This window comes from Microtus oregoni, unplaced genomic scaffold (genome assembly GCF_018167655.1).
Source record: "Microtus oregoni isolate MIOR12 unplaced genomic scaffold, Mior012 000025F_ref0000491, whole genome shotgun sequence".
NCBI classification, from domain to species: Eukaryota; Metazoa; Chordata; class Mammalia; order Rodentia; family Cricetidae; genus Microtus; species Microtus oregoni.
Window position 1 is genome coordinate 14,153,906 of NW_024543084.1, and position 24,868 is coordinate 14,178,773.

At 47.4% G+C, this 24,868-nt stretch overlaps 2 protein-coding genes and 1 long non-coding RNA gene across 4 annotated transcripts in view; 1 reads left to right on the top strand and 2 right to left on the bottom strand.

Annotated features, from left to right (window-relative positions):
• Phyhd1 (phytanoyl-CoA dioxygenase domain containing 1) lies at positions 1–23,183 on the top strand. 2 transcript variants are annotated; one of them, XM_041674226.1, is made up of 12 exons: positions 1–18; positions 426–504; positions 3,150–3,308; positions 14,984–15,059; positions 15,202–15,249; positions 16,331–16,386; positions 17,135–17,197; positions 17,757–17,778; positions 21,515–21,643; positions 21,725–21,829; positions 22,600–22,729; positions 22,830–23,183. In XM_041674226.1, exons 2-12 carry the CDS (start codon positions 472–474, stop codon positions 22,873–22,875), a joined length of 867 nt encoding a protein of 288 aa, XP_041530160.1. In that variant the 5' UTR covers positions 1–18; positions 426–471; the 3' UTR covers positions 22,876–23,183. The 2 variants fall into 2 exon arrangements, with proteins under 2 accessions (XP_041530160.1, XP_041530159.1); XM_041674225.1 differs by lacking the exons at positions 1–18; positions 16,331–16,386; positions 17,135–17,197; positions 17,757–17,778.
• LOC121462587 overlaps positions 8,983–24,868 on the bottom strand; it is a 19,182-nt gene continuing 3,296 nt past the window's right edge. The window contains exons 2-3 of the long non-coding RNA XR_005976343.1: positions 10,673–10,773; positions 8,983–9,515 (exon numbers count right to left, since the gene is read on the bottom strand). This is a non-coding gene — a long non-coding RNA (uncharacterized LOC121462587). The remainder of the gene's footprint in view (positions 9,516–10,672; positions 10,774–24,868) is intronic.
• LOC121462583 (eukaryotic translation initiation factor 1-like) lies at positions 13,156–13,683 on the bottom strand. Its single transcript, XM_041674227.1, has one exon. The coding sequence runs from the start codon at positions 13,666–13,668 to the stop codon at positions 13,327–13,329; it is 342 nt and encodes a 113-aa protein (XP_041530161.1). The 5' UTR covers positions 13,669–13,683; the 3' UTR covers positions 13,156–13,326.

A 24,868-nucleotide genomic window follows, 5' to 3' on the forward strand; every position in this document is an offset into this window, starting at 1 on the left:
CACAAACCCTGCCTCAGGGTAAATTTGGATCCTGTGACTAGGGACTTTCCAGCCTTTGCTTAGCAGACTAGCAGTGCAGTCTTCTGCCTGCCCCACACGAAAGAGCAATTCCTCGTGCAACCCAGGAGTGCATTCTAGACAGAAACCTGAGGGACCAAGGGAGCGTGCCCTGTGAGGGGAAATAGGTGAAGGCCAGTCGCGGACTAACTGGAGGCTGGTCTGGGGCAAAGACCAGGCCTACTTCCCTGGTCAGAAGTGGTGGGGGAGGGGCAAGGGGCGGGACTGGACCTCGAGTGGAAGGCACAGACTGGGCTGTGTGTTCAGGAGGGCGGAACTGTGGGATGGACTGTTTTTCCGGTAGGTGAGAATTCAGCCCTTCTGAGCTTCCTCACCAGGCTCTCTCCCTGAACTTTTTCCCTATTCAGTCCTGGAGTCAGCACCCTGGGCCAGCGGTGTCCTGCAGTAGTACCCATGGCCTGCCTGAGTCCCTCACAGCTCAAAAAGGTAGGGGCCTGGGGCTGGGAGAGTCAGACAAGGGAGAGGGTGGCAGACCCCTAGTGACCCTCACACCTCACCAAGGAGAGAAGGTTCCCCATGCATAAACCCTAACTCTGTGTGCATAGCCTGAAGCTGACAGACCATTGACACCCCCCCCCCCCCAGAGGGGATACGGTAGGAGTTGGGGTTGGAGAAACCAGAATTGAGATTAGCCAATCCAGCCAGCCCCGAGGGGCCTGTTGATGAAGGCAGAGAAACTAGATGTGGGCAGGCCAGTAGATGGGTCAGACCCATTGTGAAAGCCTACCATATACGGTTAGGAGCCGGAGTACACACACTTCCGAATATTCACCCATGGCTTCATATGCCAAGACTGTTACTGTTTTCCATCAAGTCACTCCTGGAGCTGTGGTTGGAGCTTTAGTGGTGGAGTCCGTGCTGATAGCCCTGATAGATTACACACACACACACACACACACACACACACACACACACACACTTCTCATGACAGCTGCCACTGTTGCCCCAGTTCTCAAACTTCTGTGCCTAAATATGCACTGGAAATCAGTCCTTTTCTCCTGTCTCACAGAATATCCAGAGACATAGCCCTCCCCAGAGTTTCTCTGTGTCTCCCTGGCTGCCCTGGAACTAGCTCCGTATCTAGCTAGTTGAGGCTAGCCTCAATCTCATAGATATTTATCTGCCCTACTTCCTGAGTGCTGGAATTGAAGGTGGGACAAGTCATCATGCCAGGCCCTATTTACGTCTCTGCTTTCTGTTTTTTGTTTGTTTTTTTTTTGGAGATAGGTTTTCTGTGTAGCTTTGGCTGTCCTATAACTCATTCTGTGGACCAGGCTGGCCTTGAACTCGAGATCTGCCTCCTCTCCTAGGATTAAAGGCCTGGGTCACCACAGCCAGCTCACCTTTGCTTTCCGACCCCGAGTTTTGTTTTCTTTTTCAGGGCTGGGGACGGAGGCCAGGGTCTTCCTTGTACATGATGGGCAAGCAGTCGACTTTGAGCGGCACCCCAGCCCTGCAGATGCTCATTCTCACCTTACCTCTCTCAACAGTCCCCAAACAAAAAGACCTGGGCTGTGTGGGAATAAGTCCTCATGTTCAGTGCTCACCCCACCGACTCCGCTGCACTCAGGAGAAAGGCCAACTCCTCGCCTGCTCCAGCCCTGCCCCCTTCCTGCCTGCTTTCCAGCCCACCTCTCACCCTGGGTTCTTCCAGTGCCCAGAGGCTTTGCAGAATATGTCCGCAGTGATCTTTCCTATCTCCTTACTTCCCAGTATCCTGTGCTTTCCTTTAAATGCAGTCTGGCAGAGCTGCTCTTTGACCCTTCACCTTATTAGGCTCCACCTTTAATTCTCACAGCCTGCCCCTCTCCCCCTGTACTTAACATAATGTGAGATGGGGTGCTTGCCTGACATTAGTGATGTGTTGTCTCTGTCACTGGACTGTAAACCGTGTGAGAGTGGCTTGTTTGTAACCACATGCCTCTCCTAAACCTGTCTCATACGCACGCAGGTTTACTTAAGACTCGAATAGTCAGACATGGTGCACGCCTCTAACGCCAGCTTTCAGGAGGCTGAGGCAGGAGGATCTTGAGTTTGAGGCCTCGCTGGACTGCACAGAAAGACCCTGTCTTCAAACAAACAAGCATTAAATGAGCAAACAAAAGAAGGGGGCTAGAGAGGTGACTGGGTGGCTAAGAGCATGCATGCAGTCATGGGGACCAGTGTTTGACTCTCAGCACCCACTTAGCCCGCCTCTGGGTGGAGACAGGGTTGCTAGGGCTTACAGGCTAGCAGTCTCCTGAAGAAAACAGGAGCCCAGGCTCAAGGAGAGCGCCTGCCTCAGGAATAGAGAAAGTAGTAGGGAAGGACACCCAATGTCCTCTTCTGGTGTCCCTGCGCATGCACAAGTGTGCACACCTTCAAGTACACACACACACATTGTACTCACACTGACATGTTTACACATAAATAAGCAAAAAAAAGTTCTATTTCCATATGTCCCTAACCCATTGGAGGCCAAGAGCAGAGACAACGTCCCCTTTCCTTTCATCGCTAAGATCCAAGCAGCCAACATTTATTAGGAATGATCCTAAGAGGAGCCGCACAAATAATTCCAATCAGACCAGATTAGACCCAATCAAAAGATGCCCACTTTCAATGCATGCAGCGTTCTCCTGGGTGGCCAGGACAGCATGGAGGGGAGAAGGGGAGAGGAGCCCACACAAACCCAGGAGACCACCATGTGTTCCCTTTCTAGGCACAGCCTAAATAGCTTTTGGGAGTGGTCCTGACCCTCCCTGGGGAGGAGTCAGGCTTGGTGGGTTTTTTCAGAGGTGGAGTCTGAACCAAGGCAACTCCCAGGAGGAGGGGACTTAGGATGGATGGCAGGGGCTGGGGTGATGCTTCCAATTATCCCAGACTTCTTGGGATATAGGGGTGTCAGAGGGCTGGGGTCTCACTTTCAATCAAACAATATTGACTGTCCCTTCACTGAAAACCAGACACCCATGTCCAGGACAGGGGACCTAGCAGCAGCAAGACAATGAGCTTGGTTCAGGTTTGAGGTCAGACAGGGGTCATAAGGCATGGGAGAGGGCAGAGGGAATCCTGCGTCTTGTTTCTGCCTGCAGTTCCAGGAGGATGGGTTTCTGCTCTTGGAAGAATTCCTGACAGAAGATGAGTGTGTGGCCATGCAGCAGAGGATTGGTGAGATTGTGGCTGAGATGGACGTCCCTCTGCACTGCCGGACAGAGTTTTCCACCCAGGAAGATGAGCAGCTTCGGAATCAGGTAGGTACCTGAGTCCGTGAGGATGGGAATCTGGCTTTTGTTTTTGTTTGTTTGTTTGGTTTTGGTTTTTTTTTTTTCAAGACAGAGTTTCTCTGTAGCTTTGGATCCTGTCCTGGAACTAGCTCTTGTAGACCAGGCTGACTTCAAACTCACAGAAATCCTCCTGCCTCTGCCTCCCGAGTACTGGGTTAAAGGCGTGTGCCACCACCGCCACCCAGATGAGCATCTGGTGTTTGATGGGAGCTCAGTACCCTTCTGAGGCAGGGGTCTGCATGAGAGGACCCCAGGCTTCTTCTGAAAAGGGATCAGGCGTCAGCCGTCTGCATGCCAGGCACCAGGCTAAGGAGCTATGCTGTATCCCTGTTCACTTGGCAAATGGGAAAAGCAGAGCTTTTCCATGGGCAATACTGGGACAATACTGTGTTGCTCCAGCCACACGGTTTGTAACTGATAGAGCCAGGACTTGAATCCTGATAGCAAGTGGCGTTGGGCATTGACCTGCTGTGGTTTCTCCAGTTCCCTGGTCACAAAGAACCTTCTGTGAGCAGAGTGAGCCTTGAGATTCTGATGGGCCACTCTGGGGTGAGTCATCCTGCTCTAGGAAGGTCAGTTGCTTCCTCAGACCCAACACCCTTTGACCGGATAGGTGGTTCTTCCAGCCAGTTCCTTTAACCCTTCTTAGTATGGATTTCTGAGTGGTCCAGGCAACCGGGTTCACTGATACTGATGCCAGTGAGCTTCTGCCATCTGGTGCTTATAAATAGAATTACAGCAGCCAGAAGCTGCCTTCCCCAGAAGAGGGTGGAGTCTTCAGAAAACACATCACAAGTGTTTTTGGTTTTTCCCAAATGGAAGGGCACACACACTCTAAGGAGTGAGGGGGCTGAATCTTGTTCCCTCTCCCAACTATCTTCTGAGAAGACTCCAACAATCAGTAGAGAGCAGAGGTAGGAAAAATGGAAGAAGAAAGGGTGGGTTGGAGAGATAGCTTGGTGGTTGAGAGCACTGACTGCTCTTCCTGGGTTCTGCCTGGGTTCAGTTCCAGTTCCTACATGGCAGCTCACAACAGCTGTACTTCCACTTCTCGGGGACCCAATATCCTCTGTAGACATACATGTGGGCAAAACATCAATAGACATAAAATAATTTTTTTTAATCTTAGGAATTTTTTTTTTAATGTTAGAAGCGGGATTGGGGGAAGAGGAGAGAGAGCACTGGCCAGGGTGGCCTTTAGTTCCAGCAATCAGGAGGCAGAAGTAGGTGGATCTCTGAGTTCGAGGCTAGCCTACTCTACAAAGTGAGTTCCAGGATAGTCAGGGCTACATAGAGAAACCCAGTCTTGAAAAACAACAAAACAAAACAAACAAAAAAAGGAAGAAGCCGGGCGATGGTGGCGCATGCCTTTAATCCCAGCACAGGGGAAGGGGGAGAGAGAGCACTGGCCAGGGTGGCCTTTAGTTCCAGCAATCAGGAGGCAGAGGCAGGCGGATCTCTGTGAGTTCGAGACCAGCCTGGTCTACAGAGCTAGTTCCAGGACAGGCTCCAAAGCCACAGAGAAACCCTGTCTCAAAAAAACCAAAAAAAAAAAAAAAGAAGAAGAAGAAGAAAAAGAAGGGTACGGTGGCTGGGCAGTCGTGGCACATGCCTTTAATCCCAGCACTGGGGAGGCAGAGGCAGAAGGATCTCTATGAGTTCGAGGCCAGCCTGATCTACAGATTGAGTTCCAAGAGAACTAGAGCTGTTACACAAAGAACACAGAGAAACCTGGTCTAGAAAAAACAAAACAAAACAAAAAAAGATCTCGAGATCCTTTTCTTTCCATGTGTATGGGTTTTGCTTGCATGCATGCTTGTACACCATGCATAAGTGTGAGAGGAATCCCCTGAGAGTGAACTGCAGAAAGTGAGCTGTTACAACTGACCCAGAACTGATCCAGGGTTCTTGGGAAGAACAGCCAGTGCTCTTCATCACCAAGCCACCTTTTTTTTCCCAAGAAGCCTTACAGTTTCAGCAAAACTGTGCATTTTTTCCCAGACAGGGTTTCTCTGTAGCTTTGGAGCCTGCCCTGGGACTCACTCTGTAGACCAGGCTGGCCTTGAACTCCCAGAGATCTGCCTGCCACAACCATCTGTCACTTTGAGCTCAGGGCTCCACAGGTCATATTAGATACTAAACAGATAAAATAGGCTGAACCCCCTGCTAGTGTGACATTCAAGCTAGGTAAAGCTGTTCAACTGTGCGGTGTGACAGTGACTTCTTGCTGTGACCAAACCTGGCAAGCAGAAGGAGGATGGATTTGTTGAGCTTGCTGTTTCAGATGGTTCAATCCATGGTCACTTGGCTTTGTGGCAGGGAGGTCATGATGGAGCAGAGCTGCTCACCTCAGGGCAGCTGGGAAGCAGAGAACACCTAAGAAGGGTCTGTGTCAAGATGTACCCTTCCTTCAAAGCCTCACCCCGTGACCTACTTCCTCCATCAAGGTCCAGACTCCTTAGAGCCCACCCAGCCATGAGCTCCCCAGTGGACTAGTACAGTTAGTACCCTTCCCGTCCACTGACGCCCCAGCTGGGAACCAAGCCTCCAACACACGAGCCCATTTGGGAGGACAATTTTGCTATATACACGGTAAGAACTGATGCCAGTGGTGTGGTGGCACACACCTTTAATCCCAGCACTCGGGCAGCAGAGGCAGGCGGATCTCTGAGTTCGAGGCCAGCCTGGTCTACGGCGGGAGTTCCAGGATAGCCAGGACTACACATAGAGAAACGCTGCTTGGATGTATTAGAAGCTTTTTTTTTTTTGAGAGCTAGGTGAGATGGCTCAGTTGCTAAATTGCTTGCCAAACAAGAGTGAGGACTTGTGTTCAGTCCCTAAGACTTACATAGAAAAGTTGGGGTGCACACTAGTCCCAGTGCTGGGGAGCTGGAGACAGGTGGATTCTTAGGGCTTGCTGGCCTGTATCTCAGCAAATAACCACACAGATCGTTATTATTAATTATAAATGTTCAGCTGATAGCTCAGGCCGGTTGCTGGTTACTAGGTAACTCTTACATTTTAAATTAATCCATATTTCTTATCTAAGTTCTACCACGAGGCTCATGGCTTTTTACCTTATTTTCCCCAAGGTTTTTTTTTTTTTTGTTGTTGTTGTTTGTTTGTTTTTTTGAGACAGGGTTTCTCTGTAGCTTTGGAGCCTGTCCTGGAACTAGCTCTTGTAGACCAGGCTGGCCTCGAACTCACAGAGATCTGCCTGCCTCTGCCTCCCGAGTACTGGGATTACAGGCGTGCGCCACCACTGCCCGGCTTGGCTGGCTTTTTTGATGTATAAGATTGTCAGCTTATGTAGATTTACCTGCAAAAGCTCCATGGTCAATCAAGGAGCGTTTGTAATAAGAGGTGACCAGGAGGGCTGGAGAGATGGCTCAGTGGTTAAGAGCATTGACTGTTCTTCCAGAGGACCCAAGTTCAATTCCCAGCAACCACATGGTGGCTCACAACCATCTATAATGAGATCTGGCGCCCTCTTCTGGCCTGCAGGCATACAGGGAGGAAGAATGTTGTATACATAATAAATAAATAAAATCTTAAAAAAAAAAAAAAGAGGTGACCAGGAAATCTCAGTTTGTAGCTGTAACGTGAATCCTAATTGGTCTTAAAAATAAAACTTGGAGCCGGGCGGTGGTGGCGCACGCCTTTAATCCCAGCACTCGGGAGGCAGAGGCAGGTGGATCTCTGTGGGTTCGAGGCCAGCCTGGTCTACATAGCTAGTTCCAGGATAGGAACCAAAAAGCTACGGAGAAACCCTGTCTCGAAAAATCAAAAAAAAAAAAAAAAAGAAAAGAAAAAAAATAAATAAAACTTGGAGGCAGACATTGGGGTAAATTCTGAAAGAACAGAGAGACAAAGGAGCAAGCCAAAGCCACTTCTTACCTCTACAAAATCCTCAGACTAAAAGAGCTTGAGCTCCTGTCTCCTCCCTCCTTATATCCCTCTCTCCACCCAGCCATAGCACGTCCTGTCTGCCTGTACAGACCTCCAGACCTCTATGGTTAGCTAGTGGCTGGCTCCATCTTCTGATCTTCAGGCAAGCTTTGTTAGAGTACAAACAAGACATCACCACACTTTCCCCTTTTTGTCTAAAATTTAAAAAGGTTATAATTAATATAAGAAAAACTATATATGATAAATATAGTAACTATATACAATATATACAGGCAGTAAATATATCAACAATGTCTGCTCCATTAGCAATTGACAAATTGAGAAAAAATACTTTATATATCTCTTATCTTAGTGAGTCTAAAAGGTTGTACCTAATTCACTTTCTATTCTAACTTGCATTATCAAAACTATCTTCTAATGTCTTTCAACCTTATATACTTTATACCTCTTTAGTGAACTTCTTTTCTGAATCTGGTAAGAAGGGAAACTATAACTATAAAGTCTTCAACTTCATCAGAGACCAGAGAAGGAAATAATATTACCTGAGTAATCAGGGAGTGCAAGCAAACGACTTTCAAAAAATGTGAGAATTGACAAAAACAGCTGGCTGCCTGGTCAGTCACCTCTGCAGCTGGCTGCCTGGACAGTCACCTCTGCAGCTGGCTGCCTGGACAGTCACCTCTGCAGCGTTGGGGCATCCATCTTCAGCCTGCAGGCCTAGCATATCTGACAGATTTTCTGTGAAGCGGGACATTCTAAAGGCTGTTCTACCTTGTCTTGACAGTTTGGCAGTCACTTTCTTTTGTGTCCTACTTGTATTTGGGCAGCATACTGTCAGCAGTCGAAGCAAGGTAGTTTCTTGCCCAGTGGCTTACCTTTGCCACAGAGAAAGTAAACTCCATGTGGAGTTTTTTTGATACCAAGAACAGACATGTCTCATTGTCATACAAAAAACCCGTATGTTATTAAAACATCCTAAATGCCATATCCTGCAGATCTCTGAAGTGTTTGAAGATGACCTGTCTATCTAAAATATATCTCTGTTTGATCTTGAAAACATACCTAATATGACTACAAGTTTGACTGCAATAATTAACTACTAACTTGCATTTCTTTATATCTGAATTACTTGGTAATGATACTTTAAAAGACTAGAAATTTGCATTACATTGCTAAATGAGTTGTATAGGTACAATACCTTGAACAAGATTAGAAATGTAAGCTGGGCGGTGGTAGTGCACATCTTTAATCCCAGCACTAGGGAGGCAGAGGCAGGCGGATCTCTGTGAGTTAGAGGCCAGCCTGGTCTACAAGAGCTAGTTCCAGGACAGGCTCCAAAACCACAGAGAAACCCTGTCTCGAAAAACCAAAAAAAAAAAAATCATCTTAAATTTGTATCAATTTACAAAAATCCATATCAATGTAAAATGTTTAAAACAAGTAGTTGCTGTTTTTAAAAATATTTATTTATTTATTTATTATGTATACAATATTCTGTCTGTGTGTATGTCTGCAGGCCAGAAGAGGGCACCAGATCTCATTACATATGGTTGTGAGCCACCATGTGGTTGCTGGGAATTGAACTCAGGACCTTTGGAAGAGCAGGCAATGCTCTTAACCACTGAGCCATCTCTCCATCCCAAGTAGTTGCTTTTTTGATTTAAAAGTAGATTCAACCTTTTTATCCTATTTCTGTATCCCCTTTTTCTTTTCACAGTAGACTCAATAATCTACCTTTATATCCTATCATATCTATATCGCCCTTTTTTCTTTTCAGAACAAGAACCCTGAATCTAATCTCTTTTGTTTAGCTTTTTCCTTGACCATAACCAATAATAATTTGTTACCAACCCCTCTAAGCAATGACAAATATCCATAGCCCATTAAACAACCAAAACCCTCCCACCCCACCTCTTGGGAATGTGGGCGTCGTGATCTTAAAATTACTCTCCCCTGTCTAGGGATGATGGCATCTTTAGAGGATTCTGAAAAGAAAAATTTGGGTTAATTGTCAAGTCCTGGGAGAGGTTGCCGTATCATTTGTTGTCCGGTCTCTGCCTCAATCTAGAGTAGTCTGTGATGCTGGATCATCTCAGCTAGCCACCTTGAAATTGTCTTGAGCAGTTTGTAGTCAATCTTTAGGTGGTGTTTTCCAGCTTAGTGGTGTTATCATAGTCCTGGTGGAATCATCGTTGTATGGTCCCATAATCCTATTCGAGACTTCAAAGTTCTCTGTTCGGCATGGTCTTGATTCACTGCAGAAAACTTAAACATTTTAAATGTCATATGCAAAAGATCTCAAAGAGTTTATAGGATCAATATTTGTTATGTATATCCAGAGTACAAAAATATAATTCCTGAAATCATGTACAGGAACCTAGTAAGGCTTATTCTAGGATTAGTTAGTATCCTATTATGACCATTAATATCATGACAAAAAGTTTTAAAAAATGTATTATCTTATAAGTTTTGAGATAATACCTTTAGAAAAGCTTTAAAGAGTCAAAATAAGGGACTGGAAAGATGGCTCAGTGGCTAAGAGCATTGGCTGATCTTCCAGAGGTCCTAAGTTCAATTCCCAGCTACCACATGGTGGCTCACAACCACCTACATAGGGTTCTGATGCCCTCTTCTGTCATAAAGGTGTACATGCAGATAGAGCACTCATACATAAATAAATAAATCTTTAAAAAAAAAAGTTGCTGGCTGGGAGCTAGAGAGATGGCTCAACAGTTAAGTGCAGTTGTTCTTGTGGGGGACCGGGGTTCCCAGCACTCACATGGTAGCTTACAACCATCAGTAACTCTAGTTCCAGGGAATCCTGTGCCTTCTTCTGGCGTCTGAAGGCACCAGGGATGCAACTGGTGCACACATATACATGCAGACAAAACACTCATACACATAAAAACAAAAGAGTCAAAATAAAACCAAGGGATTATGAGATTAGTGGCAGTATAATAGCCCTTAAATCTTGTTTTTTCGGGCTGGAGAGATGGCTCAGTGGTTAAGAGCATTGCCTGCTCTTCCAAAGGTCCTGAGTTCAATTCCCAGCAACCACATGGTGGCTCACAACCATCTGTAATGAGGTCTGGTGCCTGCTTCTGGCCTGCAGGCATACATGTAGAAATTGTATACATAATAAATAAATAAATATTTTTAAAAAATCTTGTTTTTTCTTCTGTGAAGGTGACTCTTCTGACATGAAGCAGAGATTTTGGATTTTACTTTAATAAGCATCCTTGGGTTTAGAGAAGGAGAGAGCCACACGCCTACTCCAAAGCCAGCTTTAATTTCAATTAGACTGGGACTACAAAAAGAACATTTGCATTATCTGTCTATAGAGAACAGCAGAAACAAATATTTGGGAAGATTTATAAAATTTTATCCTGTTGGAAATATGATACACTAATAGGCCAACTTACTCTTTTTCTTGTGAATTTTTTCTGGATGATTTGCCCTTTTTCTTCAGGTGTCTCATTTGTCCCGTGGTCTTCGGATTCTTTAGCTGGATGTGTTCACTCTCCTGAAAAGACAAGAACAAAGCCATTCTCCAACCTTAATTTTGGGGAGGTTCCCTTCTCACAGGATGTATCTGATCAAATATAGAGCATTTGTTAGTTTCATAGGCTAGTTTAGCTGGAGAGATGGCTCAGCAGTTAAGATCACTGCCTGCTCTTTCAAGGGTCCCGAGTTCAAGTCCCAGCAATCACATGGTGGTTCACAACCATCTATAATAAGATCTGGTGCCCTCTTGAGGAAGAGACCTGGTCAGTCGTCCTCATCAATTTAGACCATGAAACCCAATATGGACAAGTTCAACAGCCATATAACGGGCTGTCCATGCATGCTTCAGCATTGCCAGGGCATAAACTTCATTCATTTTTCAATTCATTTTGATTAAACAGTCATGTTGTTTGATCAACTATCATCTCTTCTAATTAAGAGGTCTTTCTTGTCCAAATCTAATCTTTATCAATTTTGATGGTATCCATAGCTTTTCTTCTCCTGTGGAAACAAAAGCAAACCCCTTCCCCAGTGTTGTAACACATGCCTTGGTTTCTGAGGTCAGCACATTTTTATATTGACTGATTTAATTCTTAGCTTTTTTTCTACTATCCAATATCTCTCCATAGCTGTTGTTCCTTTCTCATTAGCATTTAGAAAATTCAAAGTTAGTAAAGCATTATGTAATCTGTTCCTGGGGTATTTATTTCTGTTTACTTAACATATCCTTTGATATTGATCTTTCTATAACTTCCTGTCCTATAGGAATATGTGGTATACCTGTAATATGCTTTATATTATAATAAGCAAAAAACTGTCTCATTTTACTAAAGGCATATGCTGGAGCATTGTCTGTCTTTATCTGTACAGATATATCCACGATGTCTATAACTTCTAGCAAATGTGTGATGACTGAATCAGCCTTTAGAGAACCACAGCAGTCACCCATTAAAATCCTGAGTAGGTATCAATGGTGTGATGGACATATTCTAGCTTCCCAAATTCTACAAAAAGGAACACCTATCTGCCAGATTTCATTCCTTTAAATACCCTTTGGGTTACTTCCTGCAGGAAGTGGTGTTTAGTTCTATAAGGAACATGTAGGACATTTCCTTATAATTTCCTTGGCTTGTTGCCAAGTGATAGAAAAATCTTTTTTTTTTTTTTTTTTTTTTTTTTTTTTTTTTGGTTTTTCGAGACAGGGTTTCTCTGTGGTTTTGGAGCCTGTCCTGGAACTAGCTCTTGTAGACCAGGCTGGTCTCGAACTCACAGAGATCCGCCTGCCTCTGCCTCCCGAGTGCTGGGATTAAAGGCGTGCGCCACCACCGCCCGGCAGAAAAATCTTTTTTTAAACCTTTGCTATTGACATGATTTTTTTAAATGAAATTCTGAGGCCTCCAGCACATTTTCTATCAACAGTTGATCAATTTCTTCATTACCTTGTGCTAGAGGACCTGGCAAATCTGTATGGGATTGGATTGTGTTATGTATATGGGATGATTCCTATTCCTGATTATTTCTTGTAACTGAATAAATAATAAGGCGAATTCTGTATCATCTGGTGTAAATTCAGCAGTTTCAATATGCAAAACAGCTCTTTCTGCGTATTACAAATCAGGAACAATGTTGAGAGGTTTCATAAAATCCATTAATATCGGGCTGGAGAGGTGGCTCAGTAGTTAAGAGCATTGCCTGTTCTTCTAAAGGTCCTGAGTTCAATTCCCAGCAACCACATGGTGGCCCACAACCATCTGTAATGAGGTCTGGTGCCCTCTTCTGGCTTTCAGGCATACACACAGACAGAATATTGTATACATAATAAGTAAGTAAATATTTTTTAAAAATCCATTAATATCATGAGAATGGCATTAATTCTGATTTTTGGATAGAGTCATAAGGGCTTTGAGCCACTCTACTTAAATTTTCTGATTTGTAACCTGCTTTTCCTGATATATTTGCATCAGTTTAGAATGTAGGGACTCCTGAGAATATTGGGGTTCCCCATACAATGTGAGGAAGGATCCAGCTAGTTCTCTTATAAATTGACTTCTTTTGCTTTTGAGATATTTGTTGTGAATCTCACCCAAAAAATTACTGCACGCTCTTTGCCAAGGTTTATTTTCAATTTCATCATTAGTAAAGGGTACTACAATTTCTGCTGGGTCTATTTCTGCTATCTGATAAAGTCTCAATTTTTCTTTTAGAATCAACTCAGAGACCTTTTCCACATAAGTTTTAATTCTTTTACTCTGTTTATGTGGTAAAATGATCCATTCTAAGAGAATATCTTTGCTGTACATTAGTACTCCTGTAGGAGATTCTTAGAGGATAAAATGATCCATTCTAAGAGAATATCTTTGCTGTACATTAGTACTCCTGTAGGGGATTCTTTTTTTTTTTATGGCTCTTTTCAGTTTATTGCATGAAGGAGTTACACTAGTCCAAGTTAAAAGCGGACCCCAAATGGTTACATTATACAAGCTGTGAGGTTTTTAAACTTGTGACAAGGGACAGGAGGGAAATTCTACTCATTGCAAGGAAATCCTCACTTAAGCTTCAGAGTCACAAGCACTTAAAACCCATGAACCTTCAGCTGATTGTCCTTAGCCAGTCCAATCTCTATTAGGAACTGGCATATGTTCTTGCGCTGGTCACCCTGTAGCTGAATTACTTCTCCATATTCTGGATGCTCAATTACAGTACCATTGCAGGCAAATTTCTTCTTAAACGCCTTCACTAGTTTCTTTTTATCGTAATCATCAGCGATCCCTTGGACAGTGGTAAGGGTCTTCCTACCGTTTCTCTGTTGAATTCTTATATGGATATAATCCTCAGTGCCAGCAGGAAGCAGGTCATCACCCTTACTTGCATCAGCAAAGGGGTCGAAAGAGTGGAGGTTCTGAATAGCGGACATACGATACGATTCCTTTTCCTCTTCCTCGGTGGAAACGGCCTGCGGAAGGCGGCTGCGGGAGAAGGCGGGCGGGGGGGGGGGGGGGGGGGGGGGGGGGGGGGGGGGGGGGGGGGGGGGGGGGGGACGGGGGGACGGAGCGTCGGGAAGCGAGGGGGCTCGAGGGGGAGGCAGCTGAGTCCTCGGCGGCGGCTCAGTGACTGGGTGTAGGGGATTCTTAGAGGGTAAAATGCAATCCAATCAAAGTGCAACCACATAGGCATTTTGTAAATTTTTTTCCACCAAAGCCAATTCTCACTGAGCTTCAGCTCATTATTCTTTTGAACTATTTAAGTCCTTGTCACCATCTAAGGCTTTGAATAAACTACTCATTTCATCAGTTTTTCCCCCAGTAGTGGGCTGTAGGTAGGAAATGTCTCCTAGCAATCTCTGGAAGTCATTAAGAGTCTGGAATCCATTGTCTGTACCTCAGTGATCGTGTTTGAGAAGCCCCCCATCCCGGGTGGCATCTGTAGTCCCGTGGGGGTGGGCAGCACCTGTATCCACGCCTCTCTTTGTCACGCCCATCTCTGTCCCCAGACATTATCTAGTCCTCATGTCCCCTCCACAAAGGAGCACAGAGTCCTCCCCCCCCCCCGTCCTCTCCACAGGGGAGCACAGAGTCTTCCTCCTGTCCCCTCCACAGGGCAGCACAGAGTCCTCCTCATGTCCCCTCCACAGGGGAACACAGAGTTCTCCTCATGTCCCCCCCAAAGGGGAGCACAGAGTCCTCCTCATGTCCCCCCCACAGGGGAGCACAGAGTCCTCCTCATGTCCCCCCCACAGGGCAGCACAGAGTCCTCCTCATGTCCCCTCCACAGGGGAACACAGTGTTCTCCTCATGTCCCCTCCACAGGGGAGCACAGAGTCTTCCTCTTGTCCCTTCCACAGGGGAGCACAGAGTCCTCCTCATGTCCCTTCCACAGGGCAGCACAGAGTCCTCCTCATGTCCCCCCCACAGGGCAGCACAGAGTCCTCCTCATGTCCCCTTCCACAGGGGAGCACTGAGTCCTTCTCATGTCCCCCCCCACAGGGGAGCACAGAGTCCTCCACCTGTCTCCTCCACAGAGGAACACAGAGTCTTCCTCCTGTCCCCTCCACAGGGCAGCACAGAGTCCTCCTTGTGTCCCCCCCCCCCCAGGGAAACACAGAGTCCTCTCCCTGTCCCCTCCACAGAGGAACACAGAGTTCTCCTCATGTCCCCCCCCACAGGGGAACACAGAGTCCTCCTCATGTCCCCTCCACAGAAACACAGAGTCCTCTCCTGTCCCCTCCACAGGGCAGCACAGAGTACTTCTTGAGCAGCGGTGACAAGATTCGATTCTTCTTTGAGAAAGGAGTTTTTGACAAGAAAGGTTTGGAGTGGGCTCTGGATGCATGAGGGCTGGTGGGGCTGGATGAGGGGAGCTACCTCTTGGGTCTGGGAGAAAGTCATGACCAGCTGCCAGGGAAGCTGGACTCCAGGTCTTCACCTTTGTCTGTTTTTTTGTATGACAGGAAATTTCTTGGTCCCTCCAGAGAAATCTATCAACAAAATTGGCCATGGTGAGCAGGAATCTGGGAGTACAGAACAGAAAATAGGCCATCTGAGGTATAAAGAATTTGAGCCAAGGGCTGGAGAGATGGCACAGAGCCATGCACTCCAGAGGTCCTGAGTTCAATTCCCAGCAACCACATGGTGGCTCACAACCATCTGTAATGAGATCTGGTGCCCTCTTCTGGCTTGTAGGCATACATGCTGACAGAACACTGTATAGATAATAAATCTTTATTTAAAAAAAAAAAAAGAGTTTAAGACAAGACCAAAGCCCACTATAGATGGTAGTTGACTGCAGGACAGTGGTGGTGCTCACTGTTAATCAGAACTCGGAAGGGGGGCAGAGGCAGAGTTTGAGGCCAACCTGGTCTACACGGGACCTGGTCTATCCAGGACAGCCAAGGCTACAGAGAAAAAAACATGAACGTTGGTTGTCAGTCTTGGTAGGAGGTACATTTACCCACAGAGCCCTCTTTTTTGATTTGTTTTGGTTTTTCTTCCTTCTTTTCTTCCTTTCTCCCTCCCTCCCTCCTTCCCTCCCTTTCTCCCCTCTTTCTTTTTGACAAGGTTTCCTTGTATACTCCAGGCTGCCCTGGAACTCCTGAACCTCCTGCCTCAGCCTCCAGCGCTGGGTCACAGGTTCCACACCGCCATTCCTTGTTCGTTGTTACCATGTTAAAGTGTACGTTCAGGGTCGTTAAGAACGGTCAGCCCTTGCTGCTGCCTATAAAGAGCGATTGTCTCAGGCTAGGATCTGGGCTGCCGTGCATCCCTGAGGGACACAGCTCTTCTCACCCCCGTGTTGTAGAGGAGGAGCCTTCCAGGAGAGGGCTGTCATCCGAGCTCCTACAGGAGTGGCAGTACTGAGACTGCTACCAAGAGAAGCAAAATAAAACGGAAAGGAGTGAGGCCCTGGGCAGAGTAGGGTCAAGGTATCTGTGGCCATTTACTAACAAGCATTTATAAACAAGCATAAAGTTTAAAATAGCTGAGAATTTCAGAGCAAGGCCTGTGTCTGGTGTCCAGGGTATGGGAGGGATACACAGGGCCTGCCTGAGTCTAGCCCACCTGTCCCTCTCTGACCCATAGCTCTGCATGCCCATGACCCTGTCTTCAGAGGTGTGACACACTCTCCCAAGGTGCAGGTGAGTGGGGGCTGGAGGTGAGGATGGGAGAATGTGAAGGACAAATGTGTGTGAACAGGCCGGCAGTGTGCATGTGTGTGTGAACAGGTCGTCAGTGTGCGTGTGTGCATGTGTGTGTGTATGTGTGTAAACAGGCCGGCAGTGTGCCTGTGTGTGTGAACAGGCCGGCAGTGTGCGTGTGTGTGTGAACAGGCCGGCAGTGTGCGTGTGTGTGTGAACAGGCCGGCAGTGTGCGTGTGTGTGAACAGGCCGGCAGTGTGCGTGTGTGTGTGTGAACAGGTCATCAGTGTGCGTGTGTGCATGTGTGTGTGTATGTGTGTAAACAGGCCAGCAGTGTGCCTGTGTAAACAGGGTGTGTGAGTATGCGCACACACATGCATGAACAGGCCATGTGTGTGCATGTGTAAACAGGCTGGCAGTGTGCATGCATGAACAGGCTGTGTGTGTGTGTGTGTGCATGTGTAAATAGGCCGTGTGTGTGAACAGGCTAGCAGTGTGTGTGTGTGTGTGCATGTGTGCCCGTGTGTGAGCAGGCCAGCAGTGTATGTGTATGAACAGATCAGCAGTGTTTATGGATGAACAGGCCCTGGCAGTGTGTATGAATAGGGTGTGTGTGAGTGTGTATGTGTGAACAGGCCCTGATGGTGAGTGTGAACAGGCTGTGTGTGTGAACAGGCCCCGGTGGTGTGTGTGAACAGGCCCCAGTCGTGTGTGTAAATGGGCTGGCAGCGTGGCTTTCATCTTCCAGGCTCTGGTCAGAAGCGTGGGCCTCCAGATGCCAGTGGTGGTGCAGAGCATGTATATCTTTAAGGTGAGCGCCGCAGCCTCTCCACATCTCGGTGTACCCTCTGTAAGATGACAGGCCGCACACTCAGCCTGTTACAGACTGTAACGGACTGTTACACTAGGCCAGGAACTGCTGGAACTGGGGTTAGGTTGCTGGAAGAGCATGCAGAGGCAGCCTTTGGCTAAGGTGCTTGGCACCACATAGATGCTCAGTTAAAACCAGTTTTCCTTGTTCTGTTGACTGCTCTGCTCTCAGCTCTCACGGTCCAGCTCAGTGCTACCTTCCCTCCCGAAGAAGCTGTCCAAATCCCCTGGGGAGAGAGCTGCCCATACACAAAGACTTCAACCTCAAGTCTGTGGAAGCAAGCGTGTTCTGTTTTGTGGTCTTGCATGCTGGGTGCATGCTGCCTCTGAGTAGACCTCAACCCCTGCTGGGTGGGGTGGTTTTCCTTTGCAGCCCTCCTAGACTAAGCATAGCAGTTGCTCAGTAGATGGGGCTAATGGGGGCTGCAGGACCTACAAGACTCAGGTCAAGCCCCTCTCTACTGTCCTCTGCCTTACCAACCCCTTGCCCTCTCTTACAGCAACCTCACTTTGGCGGCGAAGGTGAGCTGAGACTGGGCTTCTGTGGGGGCCAGCAAAGGCCTCAGGGTGGAGAGGGGACATCAGTGGCCACTGGGTATATGAAGGGAGGAAAAGCTCTTTCTGCAGTGTCTGTGGAATGGGCAAGAATTTGGGCCAGGGCAGCCACCTCCCATCCCTGCCTGGAACAGTAGACTGGAAGGGATCTCTAGAGCCCTTGAGAAGAGAACCCTTGGTCATTCTCTCTGAGATTTTATTTTATTTGCCAAAGACTAGCTTTGTCAGGGGTTCAGGTCCCAAAGAGGAGGTGGGAGAGAAGGAGGAGAAGTAGATTCTGCAGTGTTTGTTTTAAGAGTACACCTTTTATACTCTAGTTGCACATAGGATTAAATGGGAGAAAGGGGCCTGTGAGCCGGGCTGTGGTTTGAGATCAGGGTTTGAGGAATCCAGCAGCATTGACTTTGATAATAGGCACCAGTCACTAGTTAACCGAAGACTACCAGTTCCTCTTGCCAGAGAAAGACTGCTTTAGGGAGTGGGAACTCTCCTCAAGGCCCCAAGGGAATGGAGGACCTTATCCAAGTGTGTGACCTCGGAAAAGGACTTCCAGGGACCAGAGACTATACTTTAAGAGCAATTCCATTCCTCAAGGAGATAAGCACTGGGCTGTTTTCTAAATGTCTTAGTCTTACTCCAGGCCTGTTCCCACATACCATTCCCCAAAGGGAAGGTCCTGACGTTGGGCTCCTATCCTATTATATGCTTATTAACTGAACTCTTTCCCTTAATGACCTCAGGCTCTGGATCTGAATTGTAGGCATTTCATCTTGGGATCAGGCCTGTCTAGCAAATCTCTAACTTTCCTGTTCTCGTCGTGATTAGGAGGGCACAATGGGATTCCTGGTTCCGAGGTGGCAGGGATTTCTTTCCAAAGAATTATTTTATTTATTTATTTCTTAAATGATTTTTTTAAAAAAGATTTATTTATTTATTTATTATATATACAACATTCTTTCCATGTATGTTTACATGCCAGAAGAGGGCACCAGATCTCATTATAGATGACTGTGAGCCACCATGTGGTTGCTGGGAATTGAACTCAGGACCTCTGGAAGAGCAGTCAGTGCTCTTAACCTCTGAGCCACCTCTCCAGCCCCTTAAAGGATTTTTTTTATATTTATTTATTTATTATGTATACAATATTCTGTCTGTGTGTATGCCTGCAGGCCAGAAGAGGGCACCAGACCCCATTACAGATGGTTGTGAGCCACCACGTGGTTGCTGGGAATTGAACTCAGGACCTTTGGATGAGCAGGCAATGCTCTCAACCTCTGAGCCATCTCTCCAGCCCCCCCTTAAAGGATTTTTAAAGGTTTATTTATTATATATACAGTGTTCTGCCTGCAGTCCGGAAGAGGGCACCAGATCTCATTACAGATGGTTGTGAGCCACCATATGGTTGCTGGTAATTGAACTCAGGACCTCTGGAAGAGCAGCCAGTGCTCTTAACTGCTGAGCCATCTCTCCAGTGCCGAATTATTTTATTATTTTATTTAAAGAAGCTGCTGTTTTATACATTTTCATCCTTTACCAAAGCCTGCACAGAATTTCCCAGAGGGAAAGGCATAACAGTGAGAATCATTACAAATGACAGTTAAAAGGTGCCGGAGCAGCGTGGTCTGCAGTGTCAAAATGTCGGAACTTGGTCAAGCAGCAGTGCTCACCGTGCAGTCCACGCCAGTTTTTGTTTATTTTTGTTCGAGTAGCCCTGGCTGTCCTAGAGCTAACTCTGTAGACTCAAAGAGATCCCCCTCGTCTGCCTCTGCAGTGCTGGGATTAAAGGCAGGTACCACGATGCCTGGCTTAAGAAGCTGGCTTTCTTTTTTATTATTTATTTTTGTATGTTTGTCTGTGTGAGGGTGTCCTCACTGGACTTTCAGACAGTTGTGAGCTGTCATGTGGGTGCTGGGGATTGAACCTGGGTCCTCTGGAAGGGCAGCCAGTCTCTTAACCACTGAACTAGCTCTCCAGCTCACAAATCTGTGTTTTTTTTTTTTAATTTTTATTTTTCGAGACAGGGTTTCTCCGTAGCTTTTGGTTCCTGTCCTGGAACTAGCTCTTGTAGACCAGGCTGGCCTCGAACTCACAGAGATCCACCTGCCTCTGCCTCCCGAGTGCTGGGATTAAAGGCGTGCGCCACCACTGCCCGGCTACAAATCTGTGTTTTTTATAACCCTGCTCCCAACTCATGCAGTTCAGGGACTCCATGGTGAGTCAGTGCTGTTCTTTTCACCTCTACTGGCTACCCAGGCAGACTGCTGCAGACCTGCTCACGGGCAGCTTTCCTTCTTGCCTGAGACCTGGGCTGACTCCTTGTGGACAGCCTCCTCCTTCACATAGCCCCTCCTCTCCCTGTACCTGCCCTGCCCAAGTCCTGAACATCCAGTTACATCGACATTTTTTTCCCCTCAAAGACTTTGAAGCCCCCATGATTGGATACACTCCTCTGGATAACATTGGGGTTTTTAAAGGGCCTCTCAAAGTTGGGTGCTTAGAATGCACAGTGACCCAGGAATGAAGGTGAGTCTGGCACCCCGTTACTTGAAGCTGGATACTAAGCTCCTCTGTCCAGTGGCTTCTCCATCCTGGGTGTGCCTGACACCAACATGGGGATGCAAATGGGCTGGAGTTGTGTCTCCTGACTAGTAAAACAAGAAACTAGCGCTGGGACACAGCCCTGTAATCCCTGCTGCTCTGGAGGACTGAGTCTCAGGAATTTACTGAGATCCTGTCTCAGAAGCAGAAAGAAAAAGAGGGCTGGGAGCCGGGCGGTGGTGGTGTATACCTTTAATCCTAGTATTTGGGAGGGAAGGCAGTGTGAGTTTGAGGCCAGAATAATCTAGAGTTAATTCTAGAACAGCTAGGGCTGTTACACAGAGAAACCCTGTCTCAAAAAGCAAAAACTAAAACAAAAAAACAAGGCTAGGACTACAGGTCAGTGGGAGAACACTTGCCTTGTATGCAAATATGGATGCTATCCTGTACTGGAGACAGGAGGACTGAGAGTACCAGGCTACATAGCTAGGCCCAGTCAAAAAATGAACACAACAAAGAAATGTAGTGGCTTGGTCATGCATGGTCAGTGCCTTGCTCGGCTTATATGTCTAGCTTATGCTACTGGCAGGCCACTTGGTGATTCGAATCTGTTTGCCCCTGGTCAAGAAAGATGGCTTCAGTGATGTGGCTGGGATTAAACAACACCTACTTCTTAGCATTACGAGGTTGGGCCTTGTGAAGCAATGTTTTAAAAGGTTTATATGTTTTATGTATATGGTGCCCTGTCTGCATGTATGTCTGCAGGCCAGAAGAAGGTATTGGATCTCATTACAGATGGTTGTGAGCCACCATGTGGTTGCTGGGAATTGAGCTACAGGAGCCCTGGAAGAAGTCAGTGCTCTTAACCACAGAGCCATCTCTCTAGCTGTCTCTCCCATACCAGGCAATTTTAATAGGTTGTCTTAAAGAAGCCTTTAGCAGACCTTTGAGGCAGGCTGTGGTTGGAACCACTCTAGAGTTGAAGAGATAGAAACTTTCAGGGCTGTAATCTTTTTCCCAGAGCTTGTAGGCCAGGCAGTAGTGAGACTCTTCACCGGTGATAGATAGGTTGGCCCTGGGAAGATTATGGAATGAGAACCTGGCCAAGGTGAGGTGGGCCCTGGCCAAGGGCCTTGTACCTCACCCCCAGGTGGGTCTATTACAGTGTCCCCTCACCAAGATGCTACCTTTCTGTACACGGAGCCCCTGGGCCGCGTGCTGGGTGTGTGGATTGCCATGGAAGACGCCTTGCTGGAGAACGGCTGCCTCTGGTTCATCCCTGGCTCCCATACCAGTGAGGATCTATCCCTGCCCAGCCTACCCCCAGGGAGAGGGACATATGAGCATAGACTCAAGGCTCCATGTTGGTTCACAGGAGGGGTGTCAAGAAGAATGATTAGAGCCCCTGCGGGCACCAGCTTCCTTGGATCAGAGCCAGCCTGGGATAACAATCTCTTTGTGCCTTTGCCAGTACGGAGAGGTAGGTGGGTTGCTGAGCAGAGAGCCAGATGGCCATGCCGAGAGGTCTGTGTTTGTCCCTCCCTTGGCATCCAAAAGACTCATTGGTGCCTGCCACCCAAGGGCTATGAAATTGCAGAATGGGAGGTGGGGTGCTGGTACCCGGCTTGGATGTCAGCAAGCAGTGTGCTTCCAGCAGGCCTTCGAGGTCAGGCTAAAACTCAGACTGTCCAGGGGCCATTTCTTGGGGTAGACGATTAAATCTCTGAGCCTCTGTTCTCCCAGGTGGAAGGCAGTGTGTGCAGGATGTTTACAGGGAATCTGAGGCACACAAACACTCAGTGTGTGTTGCCAGGGACTGTCTGCTTTTCCTGATGGAAAGGGAGCACTGGGTTCCAAGTCACTGTCACCAGGTCCCCGCTGACTGATTCCCCACTCAGGGAAGGGAGGGCCCTTATTATTATTGTCTCTTCGAGACAGGCTTTCTCTGTTTTTGGCTATCCTGAAAAAGCAAGGCTTTGTAGCCCAGGCTGGCCTCAAATTCATTGAGACCCTCCTGACTCTGCCCCTAAGTACTGGGTTTAAAGGCGTCAGCTACCATGCCCGGCCTGGGGAGGCAGGTCACAGTGGAGGAGAAGACTCAATCCCAGGGGAACCTCATCTTGTAGCAGGCGTGAGAGCCTGAGCTTCTGTAGATGCGAACAGAAAGGGTGGGGGCACTTCACCCTTTGATGGAGGAGGGCTGTGCTGTGGGGCTGCTGCTGATTGCTGGTAACTGGATGGTACCCCAAGGGGGTCTGGTCCTGATCCACGGAGAAGTGGTGCACAAGAGTGAGCAGAACCTCTCCAACCACTCGCGCCAAGCATATACTTTCCACCTCATGGAGGCTGCAGCTGGCACTGTCTGGAGCCCAGAGAACTGGTAGGTGGCAGAGTTGGTAAGTGACTCAGAAACCCTCCCGAGAGGACCCTTAAGGCTAGACACAGTGGTCCCTTAAGGCTACCTCTTGCATTCTCTGCAGGCTCCAGCCCACGACTGAGTTGCCCTTCCCACCACTCTACGTCTAAAGGCCCTGGCAGGACCTGGTTCTCCCCAGAGTGAAGCTGTCAACACCAGGACCTCTGGGGCTGCAACCCAAGGGTACATCTTCCTGTGTGGGCTTTCTTTCTGATGACGTCTATGACCCTTGGTCCAGCAGATAGGGAGCCAAGAAGCAGAAGCAAAAGGGCAGCAACCCAGGCTGGATGCAGGACTTCCTCCAAAATTTTGTCTCTGTCACCTTTCTGTCCTAACCCAGCCTTCTGAAGTGGAATGATTCTGGTTGAGTTCAGTGTTCTCTTTGGTAAAGCACTGAGTAAAATGACTTCACAAATGTTTCATGTGTATGAGTGTTCTGTGTGTATATATGTCTGGAGCGCCTGTGAGAGCCAGAAGAGGTGTTGGATCCCCTAGAACTGGAGTTGCAGATGGCTGATGCTGTCACGGTCTGCAAGAGCAGCCATCTTTCCAGCCCCGACAAATGCCTTTGAACACAGCTTTTCCATCTGTCTTTCTCTGACCAGCAGCCCTACAGAAAGCCATCAAGGCACTCCGCCCTGCCTGGAGTGGTCACACAGCAGCAACTCACTGTGCACAGGCTTCTTCTCAAGTCCTTACAAGGAGAGAAAAGTGTTATCTGTGTTTAGGGACCTAGGACATGACCAGAAAAGGGCAAATGACCTGCACAAGTCACACAAATGCTTAGCTCTCCCGTCCCCTCCAGACCTGAGCATTTAACCTCCAACCCTTTGTACTCTGCTGGGAAGGAGAAAGAACCCTGGGGCTAAGAACCCAGTCTTGATGGTTGTGTGTCTGAGGTCAGCTTGTTCTCCAGTCTAGGGCCAGGTCCTTTCTCTCTCGGGGCCTTTTCATTCCTGTGTAAAAAAGAGGTCAGTGAGGGCCTCCCAGGGCCGCTCTTGTGCGTATGCTTAGCAGCACCTTCTAGAACAACTACTAGATCCTGATCTTGCTTAGCTGAAGACTGGCCAAATACTGGAGATGGAGAGGACTGAGAGGAGTTAGCTGCTGCAACTACTAACCCCTGCCTCCCTTTTTTAAAGCGAAAAAATTTCCTTTTGAGCTCAGCTGTAGAATACTTACACAAGGCCCTGGGCTCCATCCCCAGTGTCACAGGTTTGTTGTTTTTTTTTTTTTGTTGTTTTTTTTGTGATGGTTTGTGTACCCTTGGTTGTCCTGGAGCTCACTCTGTAGACCTCAAGCTCAGAGATCTACCGGCCTCTACCTCCTGAGTTCTAAATTTAAAGGCATGCAACACCACCATCTGGCTTGAAGACTTCTTTTCTTTTTTTCTTTTGGATAAGTGTTTTTGCCTGCATGCATGCCTGTGCATCACATATGTGCTCAGTGTCTAGAAGAGGGTGTCAATCCCCCTGGAACTGGGTATTTCAGGGTATTGTTTGCTGCCAGCTGGGTTCTGGCAACTGTCTTAGCAGCTAAGCCATCTCTCCAGCTCTAACATGGGACCAGTACTTTTATCCACTGAGCTAGCTTAACACCTTTTATGAGGAGTATTTTGAGCAGGGTATCATGGTGCATGCCTTTGATCCTAGAGGGGAGGCACAGCAGGCAGGAGTTGGAGGCTAGCTTATTAGCAAATTCCAGGCCAGCAAAAGCTATGTAAGACTCTATCCTCTATATAATATTGAGACAGCTTTTCACGTAGCCCAAGCCAACCCTGACCTTATTTTGTAGCTCAAAATAACCTTAAACTTGTGATCCTCCAGCTTCTACTCCTGAACACCAGGATTGTAAACTTGCCTCCCTCCCTCCCTCTCTCCTCTCTCTCTCTCGCTATTTGAGAGGCTCAGCACAGTCCTATATTCTCATTCATTCATCGATTCATCGTGGCCTTGGCAGCCACATTGGTAGCTGGGTCTAGTCCTCTACCAACTGGAAAGCCCAGCAGAATGCTTGCAAGGCCAGCCAGGGAGTTGGTGAGCAGGCTGGTGCCCTTTCTCCAACTTTGGGCCACCTCCTTTGACACAGAAGAGAGAGAATGAA